This window comes from Microcaecilia unicolor, chromosome 1, assembly GCF_901765095.1.
Source record: "Microcaecilia unicolor chromosome 1, aMicUni1.1, whole genome shotgun sequence".
Taxonomy (NCBI): domain Eukaryota; kingdom Metazoa; phylum Chordata; class Amphibia; order Gymnophiona; family Siphonopidae; genus Microcaecilia; species Microcaecilia unicolor.
The window spans coordinates 652,656,607-652,670,815 of record NC_044031.1 but is presented as its reverse complement, the minus strand read 5'-3'; the positions used below and the strand labels follow the sequence as shown (position 1 = coordinate 652,670,815).

The 14,209-nt window shown below is 46.0% G+C and overlaps 1 protein-coding gene across 6 annotated transcripts in view; it reads left to right on the top strand.

Annotated features, from left to right (window-relative positions):
• Positions 1–14,209, top strand: part of CTNND1 (catenin delta 1) — a 213,653-nt gene that overhangs the window by 130,136 nt on the left and 69,308 nt on the right. For all 6 annotated transcript variants that reach the window (XM_030186097.1, XM_030186103.1, XM_030186111.1 and 3 more), the window contains 2 exons: positions 6,336–6,494; positions 6,880–7,418. In XM_030186097.1, the coding sequence (XP_030041957.1) occupies positions 6,336–6,494; positions 6,880–7,418 (698 nt within the window). The remainder of the gene's footprint in view (positions 1–6,335; positions 6,495–6,879; positions 7,419–14,209) is intronic.

Sequence of the window (14,209 nt, the reverse complement as noted above, 5' to 3'; positions counted from 1 at the left end):
TGATTGATACAGACTTAAAAATTCTCTCCTACAATGTAAAGGGCCTAAACATGCCTCAGAAGAGGCAAAAGTTTTATAAGGAAATAAAGCAGCATAGACCACATGTGGTTCTCCTGCAGGAGACGCATTTGGTGGGTAGACATGAAAGGCTTCTTTCCCATCCAGAGTACCCAGTAGTGTATTGTGCATCAGCAACTGGGTCAAAGAAAGGAGGAGTTGCGATCTTGATTCATGCTGCGGTTGGGGCGCAGGTTCTTAAGGTAAAACGGGATGTGGGTGGACGCTATATTTTTATGCATACCAAGATTGATAATGTGGATTTAACCCTGGCCTCTATATATGCGCCTAACACGGGACAGGCTGGGTTCCTGGAGAAGGTTAGAAATTCCTTGGCTACTTTTGCGCAGGGCTCACTAGTAATAGGGGGGGACTTTAATACAGTGATGAACCCGAGCATAGATCGTTCAGGGCTCCCCAGAGGCGAGGGTCATAGGGAATCTTTGGCCTTGAAGTCTTTGGCGCTTTCGCTGGGCACAGTGGACCTATGGAGGGTAAAACATCAGAGGGTACGAGACTACACATTTTACTCTGCAGTACATAACTCTTACTCACGCATAGACTATATATTTGTGGATGCAACCCTGGTGGAGCATGGTCCTGAAGCAGGGATAGGTAATGTGACTCTGTCGGATCATGCCCCCATATGGGTGACTCTACCAAATATTAGGGCCGAAAAAAAAAATAAAAGATGGACACTGAATACTGGTCTTCTGCGGGAGGGAACAGTGGTGGATGGCTACAAGCAAGTGTTGAAAGAGTATCTTGAATTTAATCTAGGCTCAGGACCCCAGCTTAGTATAATATGGGATGCTATGAAGGCGGTGACCCGGGGATATTTCCTACAATTGGCCAGTAGACAATCGAAAGCTCGTAGGGCGCAGATCGCGGAATGCCTGGAAAGCATTCGTTTGCTAGAGGAGCAGCATAAGGCTACTGGCGCAGCTAGGGTTCTGAGAGAACTTAATTCCCAGAGAATGCGCCTTGACTCCATATATTCAGAACACCTAAGCATGCTACAGGCAAAGAATAGGGTGAGCTCATATGCATATGCTAACAAAATAGGGCGCCTTCTCGCCATTAAGTTGCGCAGGCAAAAAGTTGAGCGGAATATCATAAAGATACGAGATGGTGGAGGAGATACCTTAAGTACATCCGAACAAATACGACACAGATTTGGGGAATTTTATAAAGATCTATATGCCCAGGAGCTCAACCCTTCGATGGAATTGATAGATCATTACTTACAGGATAGTGAACTTACCTCTCTGAGTCACCAGCAGCAGACAATGTTAGATGAGCCAATTACTCCCGGGGAAATCCAGGAAGCAATTAGTAGTCTCCCCTCACATAAATCGCCCGGGCTTGATGGGTTGCCCAATGAGTTCTATAGGAAGTTTGCCCCTGAAATAGCTCCGCTCCTAGCAGATTTGTTTAATCAGGTGGGGAGAGGGGGGTCATTACCTCAATCAATGATGGAGGCATGGATAGCGGTCTTGCCTAAACCAGGCAAAGATCACTCTGAATGCGGATCCTACAGACCTATTTCTGTGCTTAATGCAGATGTCAAAATATTGGCTAAGGTACTGGCGAACCGTCTGGCCCCTATTTTGCCAGTACTTATTCATCCAGACCAAGTGGGTTTTGTTCAGTACCGAAAGGCGATGGACAATATTAGAAGGGCGGTGGATATAATGAACTTGGCAAAAAACAATCAGAAGCCGTTATGTCTTTTAAGCCTCGACGCGGAAAAAGCCTTTGATCGGGTTCACTGGCCCTTCATGTATAAGGTGATGGAAAATATGGGGTTTGGAATACAATTTCGTAGCTGGATTCGGGCCTTTTACGAGTTCCCTAAGGCCTGTGTTCGGGTCAATGGAGGAAATTCAGACTTATTCAATTTACACAGAGGTACTAGGCAGGGATGTCCTTTGTCTCCCTTATTATTTGCAATGGTAATGGAGCCTTTTGCAGCCCGTGTGCGGTCTGATCCTGATATCTCGGGAGCTAAGATAGCGGATAGAACACATAAATTGGCCTTATTTGCAGATGATGTATTATTGTTCGTCACTAGACCCTTGACCACATTCCCGCACTTAGAACACATGATACAGCAGTATTCAGCGGTGTCCGGATTTAGGGTCAACATGGCAAAATCTGAGGCCCTGAATGTGACAATTCCGGAGGATGTGGTGGAGTCTTTAAAGATTTCATCCCCATTTCGGTGGGGGTGAATCTGACTAGGGATCCTTCGGAGCTCTTTAATGCAAATTATAAGGGGTTGGGTAAAATTATCATGGAAGATCTAGAGAGGTGGGGAGATTTGGGAACATCATGGTTTGGCAGGATAGCTATTCTTAAAATGAATGTCTTGCCAAGACTGTTATACCTTTTTCAGGTGCTGCCTGTGATAATGCCCAGGCGATTCTTAGCTAATTTACAAGATAGGCTGGTGCGATTCGTCTGGGCAGGAAAGCGTCCTAGGCTAGCGAGGTCGCTCCTATATAAGGAAAGGAAAAGGGGTGGACTTGGGGTACCTAATCTTGCATGGTATTACAGGGCAGCGCAGGGGAAAGCAGCACTGGAATGGTATCAAGAATACCCGGACCGCCAATGGGTGCAAATAGAACAACACTCTGTGGGTGACAAACCTTTGAGTGCACTAATGTGGCTGCCAAAATCCTTTAGAAGTATAAATGAAAGAGCTTGTCCCTCCATAGCGGTAACGCTCCATTATTGGGATAGTTTGTTCCCTAAGAGACAATGTATATTGACTCGCTACACGCCGATAGCCTTTAATCCTTTATTTTTACCGGGGACGGTTACGGGGATCTTTACTAAATGGTATGAGATAGGGGTGAGAACCTGGGGCCAATTATTTGAAGCTGATAAGCTGGTATCTTTCGACACATTGCGGGGCAGATATCCTGGGGTGGAGGGAGGTGACTTTGCATACCGTCAATTAGTATCTCTCCTTAAAAGCAAGGCGGTGAGGGAGGTGATGCAGCGTGAGAAATTAGAATTGGAGGGGATATGTGAGCGACATGCTTCATCTAGGGGATTGATAGGTTCCCTGTACCATAATATAAGCAAGCAGGCGCCCAGCTACGGGGCACATAGGAAAAGCTGGGAGCGAGAGCTGGGGACGAGTTTGGGAGACCCTGGGTGGGAGAGCATAGAAAAAGCAGCTGTGAAGGTGTCAACCCATGTACCCCTGCAGGAGAATGCTATGAAAGTATTATATCGGTGGTATCTCACGCCTGCCCGATTGAGGCGGATTTTCCCAAATGCCTCGGGCATGTGTTGGAGAAGGTGTGGCCAAGAGGGTACCATGGGACACATATGGTGGAATTGTGTTAAAATTCGTGCCTTTTGGAAGGCGGTACATTACAGGCTGCAGGCTTGGATAGGGTGTACAGTGCCCTGGGCCCCTGAGGTGTTCCTATTTTCAGCTAGGATTGCAGGCTTACTATCCTGTCAACAAACTTTGGCAAAGTATGTGGTTGGTACAGCAAGGGTGGTTGTAGCTTCACAATGGAGGAGGGAGGGAGTTCCCCCGCTGGCTAAGTGGCTTAATAAGTTGAGGTATGTACGTGAAATGGAAAGATTGGTGGCTGAGCATAAGCAACAAATGGGGAAATGGCACTCTGTTTGGAAATACATTCCTGTAGACGCTCTGACGAACTAATATGTCTGAGAGAAGAGTGCCTAGTTAAATATATTAAAAAAAAAAAAAAAAAAGAGGTAGTGCTCAGCGGTGCTCTCTTGGCGGAGAGGGGTAGGGGGGCGGGAGGGAGGGTAACCTCTGTTCTATTAAACAGTTGGAAAAAAACAAAAATGTTGAAGTTTAAAAATGTTGATATCGGAAAGTTGAAACTATGATGAGTTATACTGTACAAAGCACTAGTGGAATACTGTATTAGTCAAAGGTAAATGTAATCTGCTGGATAGTATTTTGCATTCTTTGTGTTGTTTCAATGAACAATAAAGACTTCATACAAATTCAAAAAAAAAAAAAAAAAAAAGAAAACCAGTGGGCTCAAGTTACAGAATTAGGCTACTTTCTTACCCTTTTGCTGTTACCAAGAAGCTGCAATATGAAGATTTAACACCAGGTAAATTCTTCTTGGAATGGAAGGGCTTGATATATAACCTTAACAAAAGTGGGGGGTTAATTGCTGATGGCATTGTATCTTCAATGAGGAAAAGAGAGGAGCTCATGCTGGATAATCAAATTCTCTTAGCTGCTATTTATGTTGATCCAATGAGCCGAATTTTGTTGAGCAGTGACCAAATTGCTACAGGAAAACAGGCACTCTATGACATAGCAGTTCGCATGAAAGGATTGCTACCTGAAACTCATAAACCACTGGATGAAGCTAAAGCTATAAATACTGGTGGTAATGGTAAGGGTAACTCAGGTTCATCCTCTTCAAATGAAGAAGAGAATTTTCAAGCCTATTTGGACAAAATGGAAGCTTCACAAGCAAAGCGATGTCGGTTAAGCATGGAAAAGCAACCTGTAAATGTCCATATAAAGAAATTCATGCAAGAGTTTTTTTAAAGGATTAAAAGAAGTGGAAAAGTTTGACCGCTCATCAAAACTGACTATAGAAGAAGCTATCACTATTTATCCAGAGATTGTCAGTGATGCAGCTAGAACCGTAACAGCAATGCCACCCACCCAAGTCAGTGTTGAGACTGTTTTCAGCACTGAAAATAATCAAATCAGATTTAAGGGCTTCTATGGAGGAGGATCTGGCAGAAGCAATTCTGTTTCTAAGTTAATTTTGGATTATGTTTAACAGCTATTCTACAGCTATATATGCCAAGTTTAAATAATATATAAGTTGTTTTAGGTTTTCCAAATGTTTTTGGTTTATGTAGGTTAACTTTGATTTTGTTCTAATTTCCAAAGGATGTTGTTCTAGAATTTCCAAAGGATGTGGTTGTTCCAGATTTTTATACTTGCTAATGCTAAGATGACTTTATACTTGATAAAAAAACAATAAACATAACCTTGGGGGTTTTTTTGTGTGTTTTTTTGTTTAAACTTTAGGATTAATGAATATTTATAGTTTCTTTAATAAATAAAATAAAAAGTCACAATGACATAGATTTTAAACCCAAACATTAACATGCATCCTTGCATGCTGCACTCTTTCAGTCAACATGCAAAAAAAATACATACCATAAACTGAGGAGTTGGAGGTACCATAAACTGAGGAGTCGAAGGATTTTTGTACCGACTCCACAGCCCTGCTTTGCAGTTGTCTACATTAATCTGCCATTTGGATGCCCAGCCTTCTAGTTTCCTAAGGTTTTCCTGCAAATTTTCATAATCAGCATGTGTTTTGACAACTTGGAATAGTTGTGTCATCTGCAAATTTAATCACCTCACTTGTTCTGATTTCTAGATTATTTATAAATATGTTAAATACCACCAGTCCCAGTACAGATCCCTGCGGCACTCCACTATTCACCCTCCTCCATTGAGGAAAATGGCCATTTAACCTTACCCTCTGTTTTCTGTCCAATAACCAATACTTAATCCATTGACAGACATTGCCTCCTATCCCATGACTCCTTAATTTTTTCAGGAGTCTCTCATGAGGAACTTTGTCAGAAGCTTTCTGAAAATCTAGATACACTACATTAAGTGGTTCACACCTGCTTTAGAATGACTTGCAGAATCTATACATGCTTGAGATTTCTAAGGTGTTTTTTTCAGGAACGCACAGCTCTACAATGAGTTTTGTGACCATCTCCCAACCAACAAACGCAGATTTTAAAAAGTAATCATTCAGGTGGTGGAAGAGTTATTTTGGTTCCTAGATATGTGTAGTCTAGCCCCTTAGATAACTTTAACTGCTCTGATTGCGTCTGTACACCTGTGCTGATGAAAATCACTTTGCATGTTTTCATTTAATACAGAGAGAACATGGTATGTGGTGCTCAGGATGTGTACATTGAACCAGTGGTTCCAAAACCTTGTCCTGGAGGCACCCCGGTCAGGTTTTCAGGATATCCGCAATGAATATTTGAGATATTTACATGTACTGCCTCCACTGTGTTCACATCTCTCATGAATATTCATTGTGGATATCCTGAAAACCCTGACCTCCAGGACCAGGTTTGGGAACCACTGAATTGGGTGTTGGACTCCAAAAAAGCGTTTATTAAGCCAATGCAGAATACAGTAGTGCCCTTTGTATAGCTGGACACTTTGCTTGAAATACTGTGAGCTAATGAAACACATTTTACATGGTTTATTTTAGGAAAGGAATCACGTAGTGTACAGTACACTTCCCAGGATGCAGGACCCAGGGCACATTGTTGAGGAGACATACACCATGGAAGAGGACCCTGAAGGTGCCATGTCGGTAGTTTCTGTTGAGACGTCAGATGATGGCACAACTCGACGCACAGAAACCACAGTGAGTGAAGCCAGGAGCATGCTTGCAACCCTTTCCATAGAGGGAGGTGTCAGGAGTGCCTGTAAATACCATGCCCTTTAGTTGGAGGGCCGGTTCTGGGTAATGGGTTCTGGTGCTCTGTGCAACTTACTGCTGCTGTTGTCTTCTGATCACTGTTAGCTTTGAGCTGCGTAACCAGCTTTCAAATTAGATTGGTGTAAAGTAATCACAGTATTTACATTTCACTGTATTGCATAATTAGCAGATCAGTTTGCTTGTTATGCTTTGTGTGCATGTGACGTGTGCACAAGCTGTGTCTGGTGTCGTAAATGGTCAAGGAGATGGATGAGAAGTGGTGACACCTTTTTTTTTTTTTCCCCATACTTTTCTTTTCTTGTGCAACCAGGTAAAGAAAGTGGTGAAGACTGTTACGACGCGTACCATCCAGGTCCCAGTTGGTCCAGATGGTCTCCCTTTGGACAACTCTGCTGTCTCTGGCAATTATGTCCAAACTTTGGGTCGTAACTACCGCACAAATGGTGGTGAGGGTGTTGGCATAGGGTACGTAGGCCCGCCAGGCACTTCTACCGTTCCCCGGAATTACCACTATGATGATGGCTACAGACGCCACTGTGAGGACAGCAGCTACCCTGGCAGTGAGAACAATTATAGCAGCTTGTCTCGTGTTACCCGCATGGACGAGCGCTATCGTCCTTCACCTATGGATGGTTACCGTGCCCACAGCAGACAAGATATGTACGGTCCCCAGCCCCAGGTGCGTGGTGGTGGCAGTAATGCCAATCTCGATCGCTTTCACCCAGAGCCGTATGGATTGGAGGATGACCAACGGAGCCTTGGCTTCGATGACATGGATTATGGCCTTGGCTCAGACTACGGCACTGCACGGCGAGCAGGAACACCCTCTGACCCCAGAAGGCGGCTCAGGTACAGTTGTTGTGCTACATGTAATGACTTGCAGGGTCAACCTGTTTTCAGGGTATCTGTCCCCCCCCCCCCCCCCCCCCCAATAAAGGTTAGAATGGTTTTGACCAGTTGGGGCTCCATTCCTTTTCCAAGAGCCTAGGCTCAGGTGTACTTGACATGTAGAAGTTTCTGGTTTCATAGGTGGGGAGTTGCTTGGTTGTCTTTGGGCATCTTTTGTCTCCTAGAAGTAGCTCCCAGTAGGCTTTGTTTAGTTTGTGTTGGTATTTTGTTCTGGGGTCGTCTTAACAGCAGTAATTTTAGACAAGCCTTCAGAGGGTATTAGGAGTTAGAACTGCAGCATTTCTAAGGCCCTGTGGCTTCTGGTTGTGAACTTAATGTGCAAATTGCAAGGCATCTTGTGGTGTAGTATCTCTCATATGTATTTATTTAAATTCCCCTAACATCCCCAGTAAGAGGAGATTGTATATCACAGCTTGAAATCTTCAGCCAGGATATATATGCCCTCTCAAGTCAGTGCTTAATGCTCTTAGTAATTGTGTTGTGCAATGAGCATCCTTCTGGAGCCTGTAAGCTGTAATATACACAGGCAGCAAATTGAGATATTTGAAAGGTTTTTAAATGTAGTGCTGCCAAAGACATTTGCTGCTATTTCTGTCTCTCTTCTGCCATGTTGAACTGATTGCAACTCTGTGGTAGTTATAAAGTCTACACCCCTTTAGAACACTTTTCGCATTTTGTTGTCAGTGTATCAGACTTGTGTACATTTACCTGAGTTTTATTTCACTCTTCAACACATTATGCTCCACATCTTTCAGGGACTAGTGCAGTGGTTCCCAAACCTGGTCCTGGAGGCACCTCAGCCAGTCAGGTTTTCAGGATATCCACAATGTATATTCATGAGGGAGATTTGCATGCATTGTTTCCACTGCATACAAATCTCTCTCATGAATATTCATTCTGGATATTTTGAAAACCTGACTGGCTGAGGTGCCTCCAGGACCAGGTTTGGGAACCACTGGGCTGGTGTATTAACAGGGGGAGGGATAAATTGCACATCCAAAAAAAACAAACTGAAATTCACGCAACCACTGGCTTAATATTTTAGTGAAAGCACCTTTGGTATCAATTTGGTGAGTCTGTTGGGATAGCTCTCCACCAGCTCCACATAACTACATTTGTGAGAACATTTTTCTTTACAAAACCGTTCAGGCTCTCAAGGTCCTTGGAAGTGTTGAACAGCAGTTTTCAAGTCATGCTGCACATTTTTGATGGACTGTAGGGACATTTAGCTTTCTGTTCTGCAGTGGCGTAGCAAGGGGGGAGGGGCGGTCCGCTCGGGGGGGGGGGGTGCTCCCTGCCAGCTCCCACACCCTACCTTTAAAAAGAATATCAGAAAGCGCAGCGCCTTGCGCCTGCCCTGCACGTAAAAGAAATGTGGACCGTCGGATCTTCCCTCGCTCTATCTGTCCCGCCCTCCGCTGACGCAACTTCCTATTTCCACAAGGGCGGGACAGACAGAGCGAGAGAAGGCCCGATGGTCCACATTTCTTTTACGTGCAGGGCAGGCGCGAGGCGCTGCATCTCGCCTCCCGATATTCTTTTTAAAGGTAGGGTGCGGGAGCTGGTCGGGAGGGGGGTGTCATCGTGCTGCACCCGGAGGGGGGGTGCAACGGCGAACCGCCCCGCCCCGGGTGGCAGCCCCCCCTGCTACGCCACTGCTGTTCTGTGCTTTAGGCCATCATACTTAAAGGTGAACTTAGCGTCAGCAGTAGAGAGCTGAGCAGGATTCATAGGGAATTGGGGATGGACTTAGGTCCCGGGTGCCCTCCCTGAGCGTACCTCAGTAAATCCTGGTGGTCTAGTGGTCTTTTACAGGCAGGAAAGATCCCCACTCTTTCCTGCCTGCTGCTGCTTTAAAATGGCTGCTGAGACTTCAAGCGGCATCTTTGAGGCCACAGCAGAGAGAGGATAAGTGGCTTTGGACGGGAAAGAGTGGGGATCTTTCCTGCCCTTAAGAGGCCACTAGACCACCAGGATGTACCAAGGTATATTTAGGGAGGGCACCCAGGGCTGGAGGGGAAGGGATTGTGTATGAATGGAGTCATATGTGGGGAGTGGGCGGGAGGGATCAAGAGGGCTGTTTAAAAAAAAAAAAAAAAAAAAAAGGAAGCTGGAAAAATTTTTTGTAAGGGGACGTACATGGAGAAGGGGGAAAAGGAAAATAGAGCACATGGGATAGAAGGGGATGGAGAGGAGAGAGGGGACATGTTGCTTATGGATGGGAGGGGAAGGAAGGAAGGAAAGGAAAGGGGGACATGTTGCTCTTGGATGTTTTGCTTTTTTTGGAAATGTGCATATTTTTATTTTTTCTATTTAGCAGAGTATGGATGAAAATGCATTTGTTAACTTTTATCAGTGTTTATAGAATCTGGCTTTCTTGGGAGGGGAGGGCATGGTGACCGTGCAATGTGGTGGGGCAGGGCTTGGGGTGGGAATGGAGGAGATTACTTGTGGCGGGGACGGATTAGATTTTTGTTCCTGTGCAACTCGCTCTGGTCAGCAGCAAATTAATCCAGACTTGTGGGTTATGATGACCATCTATCAGCATGTGGAGAGAGAACATTGAACTGAGTTGTCTGATAGGACGGAATGCTCCTTGGTCAGTCAGTATTTTCTATCTCCAGCAGGCGGATGGCCGGGCTCTTGTGAGCTCCTGGTCTCATCTGTTAGCTTCTGTTCTGGGTCTCTCAGTTCAGTAGAGCTATGGTGTGTGCTGCCTTTAGGGAATAGACCTAGTGCTAAATAGTAGTAGTAGTAGTCATCACAGGTTCCTGCCCCTGTCTTCTGCCCTCTCTGTTCTCCTTCCTCAGTGCTGTGGAAAGCTAGATTTCATACCACATTAAAAAAAACAATTCAGCTTTTGCAGCCAAGTATTTGGGCATTCTGCTTTCAGCTCACAAATGGCTCCAGGAGAGATACTGGTGCTCCCAGTATTGGGGCTGGGAGAGGAGAGGGTAGATGTGTGCCTCCAGCGAGCTCGAGTCAGCAGGCCGGCCTCCCGACAGCACCCTGCGGTGACTATTAAATTGCATATAATTTCTCTGCAACTTCCTGCAGTCGCGGTTTTAGCTGCTCCCACTGTCCAAAGTAGCAAGCAAGGCTGGGGCTGTGTGGGCTGTGCAGGCTCTCCTCGGCATACAGGGACTGCGTTCAGGGAAGCCTTGCCTTTTTCCTGTATAAGTAGAGTGTGGGCTGATCTCTTTCATGGTGCTGACCAGGGCATCAGTGAACATCTTAGCGCGTGCCAGGGGTGGCATTGCCAACACTTCTCTCCTGGACCCTTCTTCGGTCCTTCTTTTCTCTGTTTCAGCTGGTCCAGGGGTGTCTCCAGAGAGAGAGGGAGGGGTCTGTTGAGCCGTTTTCTCCCAGGTTTCTTTTGCTGCTGCACACTTTTTTCCTTTGGCTATTCTCCACGGATAAGGGCACCTTCTGGGTTGCTTTCTGCCTCCCATCCTCATTTCAGGGCAGTCTGGGTATGATCAGCTGCAGGAGGGCTTGAAGGATGGGGAGCTCTTCCCAGAAGAACCCGGTGTTTCCCCTGTGGTTTTCTCACTAAGACCCTTCAAGTGCTTGTTTCCTCTTCTGAACCCGCTTCTTCTGCCTCAGTGACGCATTAGGTGAACGCCTTTCTGTCGGATGCGCAGGGCATTGCAGAAGGTTATGTCTGGTCCGTGACTTGACGACGACTCCATTGCATTTTTATACCATATCCACGCCGGGATTGGGCTGCATTGCCTGTAGTGGCTTCGTTGGTACCAGTGGTCACCAATGGTGCCGCTGCCTGTGGTGAGTACAGATGTTACTTATTATTCCAGAGTTGGTTCAATCTTTTCCTAGTGTGGGAGCGAGAGCACAGCATCAGGGCAGTGCATCATGTGGCATAGGCCCATACAGAGGACCTATTTCGTGTTCTCATTTCTGTTATAGTTTTCTGTTTGTGAGCTTTGAGTCCCCTCAGTTTTATTTTTGTCAGTGTGGCAGTTCTTTGGAAGGACTCTTTGTCTGCAGTTTAATGCTATTGGCTCTCTTTCTGTGAACAGTTTTACATTTTGAGTTTTCTTTGGGGCCGGTGCACTATTCCCATGTCTCTCCTGATATCCATGGAAAAGTTGGAACCTCACTGTTGCCATGGGGGTATTTTCTCTAGGGGCATTGTTTCTACTGTGAAGTGGAATTTTGTTCTGGAAGGTGGCTGGCTTTCATCCTGAAGGTCTCCAGGTTCATGGCTGATTTGGGTATCATTAGAAATTGTGGAGCTCAGCTTTATTTCACAGGGGGCATATTTTTCTTCCCTCTCCCATACTGCTGACCTTGACAGGCTGTTCTTTCAGTTGCTGGGACAGCTAGCTCTTCGCTTCACTGCTAAAGCTTACTTATGTTACTTTTCCACAGCAGGTCTGTTCTTTAGTACCCTGCTGCTGGACAAACCTATTGCATCCCAGCTCCGGTCTTCACTGTATAAGTGGCACCTCTAGCTGTATGCGGTAGTGTCTCTAGCTGCTTCTGTTGCGCTCTGGTGCCTGTTCCTTGTATTAAACAGCTAGAGATATTACAGAGTAGCTTCACTGTGGTGGCATAGTTCTTTGGTTGAAACAACCACCTGAGAGTAAGAACAAGGACCCGTAGTTTGCTGATTCAGTCCTGCTGCAGCTTGCCATTCATAGTTCACCATAGTACAAACAGCCACTTTCTGCTACACCCTCTAGTCATAGATCTCGGCCACACTTTTTATTTCCAGGGCGCAACCATGCCTTACAGTTCTAGCGTACAGCCGCCACGGCTCATTCTTGCCACTCACAGCAAGATAGCTGTGGCTTAGCTGATATGGCTTCTAAGGTACATTTAGCCAGCTACCAATTAGAGGTAGACTTTGTGGAGACAGTTTAGAGAAGTTGGATGCAGACCTAGGGTAGTCCAAGTATCAGGGCTTGCTAGAGGACAAGCCTAAAGATTCATTTAAATCCTCTGTCTACTCTTAGGTTTCTTGTGGCCAAGGACTGCAGGCCAGGCTCCTTTAACTTTCAGGGGTCTCACTTCACTACTGGAAAGCCTTTTTTCCTGCTGTCAAAAAGACCTCTGCTTCGAACTCTAGGGCTACCAAGGCTGCCTCTGCCTCCCAATGGTAAGGTCTCGTTTCTTCCCTTATGGCAGGGCTCCGCTCCGGGTTCCCAGAGGAGGGGCCCATATTCCCTCGGTTCCGTGGGTTTAAAAAAACAAGCAGGTTTGCAACCTGGAGTTCTTCCATGCCATTGCAGATTTATTTTCTTGGGATCTCTTTGCATCTCCAGTCCATATGTCCTGCGGTTTTACTCGTCTTGCCAACTGCATTTGGTGAACGGGTTGTTTTCATTTACTTGGTAGGTCCAATGATGGGGGTTTCCTTCCCTCTGATTCTGGACTTTGAAGGAGTCCACCGAGTGTTAAAGGTTCCGCATTTCACAGGGAGACCATTAGGCGGGAATAGTTGCTATCCTCTCTTGGAGCTCAAAGAAGCGTGCTTTTCATATTCTCCTTTTTGGCTTCCCACAGGGTTTCTGTGCCTTGCAATCAGTTCAGCCTTTCCACATCACTACAGACATTGCTGGCCTCCCACTTAGTCACCTCTCCCCTCTCCAGTCGGTTCAAAACTCTGCTGCCCGTCTCATCTTCCGCCAGGGTCGCTTTACTCATACTACCCCTCTCCTCAAGACCCTTCACTGGCTCCATATCCGCTTTCGCATCCTGTTCAAACTTCTTCTACTAACCTATAAATGTATTCACTCTGCTGCTCCCCAGTATCTCTCCACACTCGTCCTTCCCTACACCCCTTCCCGTGCACTCCGCTCCATGGATAAATCCTTCTTATCTGTTCCCTTCTCCACTACTGCCAACTCCAGACTTCGCGCCTTCTGTCTCGCTGCACCCTACGCCTGGAATAAACTTCCTGAGCCCCTACGTCTTGCCCCATCCTTGGCCATCTTTAACTCTAGACTGAAAGCCCACCTCTTTAACATTGCTTTTGACTCGTAACCACTTGTAACCACTTGCCTCCACCTACCCTCCTCTCTTCCTTCCCGTTCACATTAATTGATTTGATTTGCTTACTTTATTTATTTTTTGTCTATTAGATTGTAAGCTCTTTGAGCAGGGACTGTCTTTCTTCTATGTTTGTGCAGCGCTGCGTATGCCTTGTAGCGCTATAGAAATGCTAAATAGTAGTAGTAGTAGACATTCTTTCAAGGTCATGGCAGTTGTGGCAGCCTTCCTTTGAAAGGATGGCTTTTGGGTTCAGCCAGGCCTCGATGATTGGCTGGTTGTGACTCTTCCACTTCAGAGGGTCTGCCAGTTTCTTCCAAGGTAGCTGCTGTTGCGGGGTTGCAGAACTGCAGGCTTACAGGCTTTGATGTCTCTTCCTCCAATAGAGGGCCGTAAGGTGGATCTTCTGGTTAAGGGCATTAGACCTGCAGGTAAAACCTTCCCTATACACCAGGATTTTAGGGACATCAGGCCCAATGAGATGTGCCGGATTCTCCTTTTTGTCCAGCTCGGTCTATGGTGCAGCTTTATCCAGTTCCGGATGTGGCCGTCCCTTCTTAAATGCCCGTGATAGATGCGGTAGACTCGGCTGTGAGTAACCACAATATGGGCCTTATTGATGGAGGCTCAGCCCTTTGGGATGTTCAGGATTGCTGGATGGAGGCTCTCTTAAAAGAGTAGTTTTGATGTTTCTTCCTTGGTGGTTCAGGCAGCCA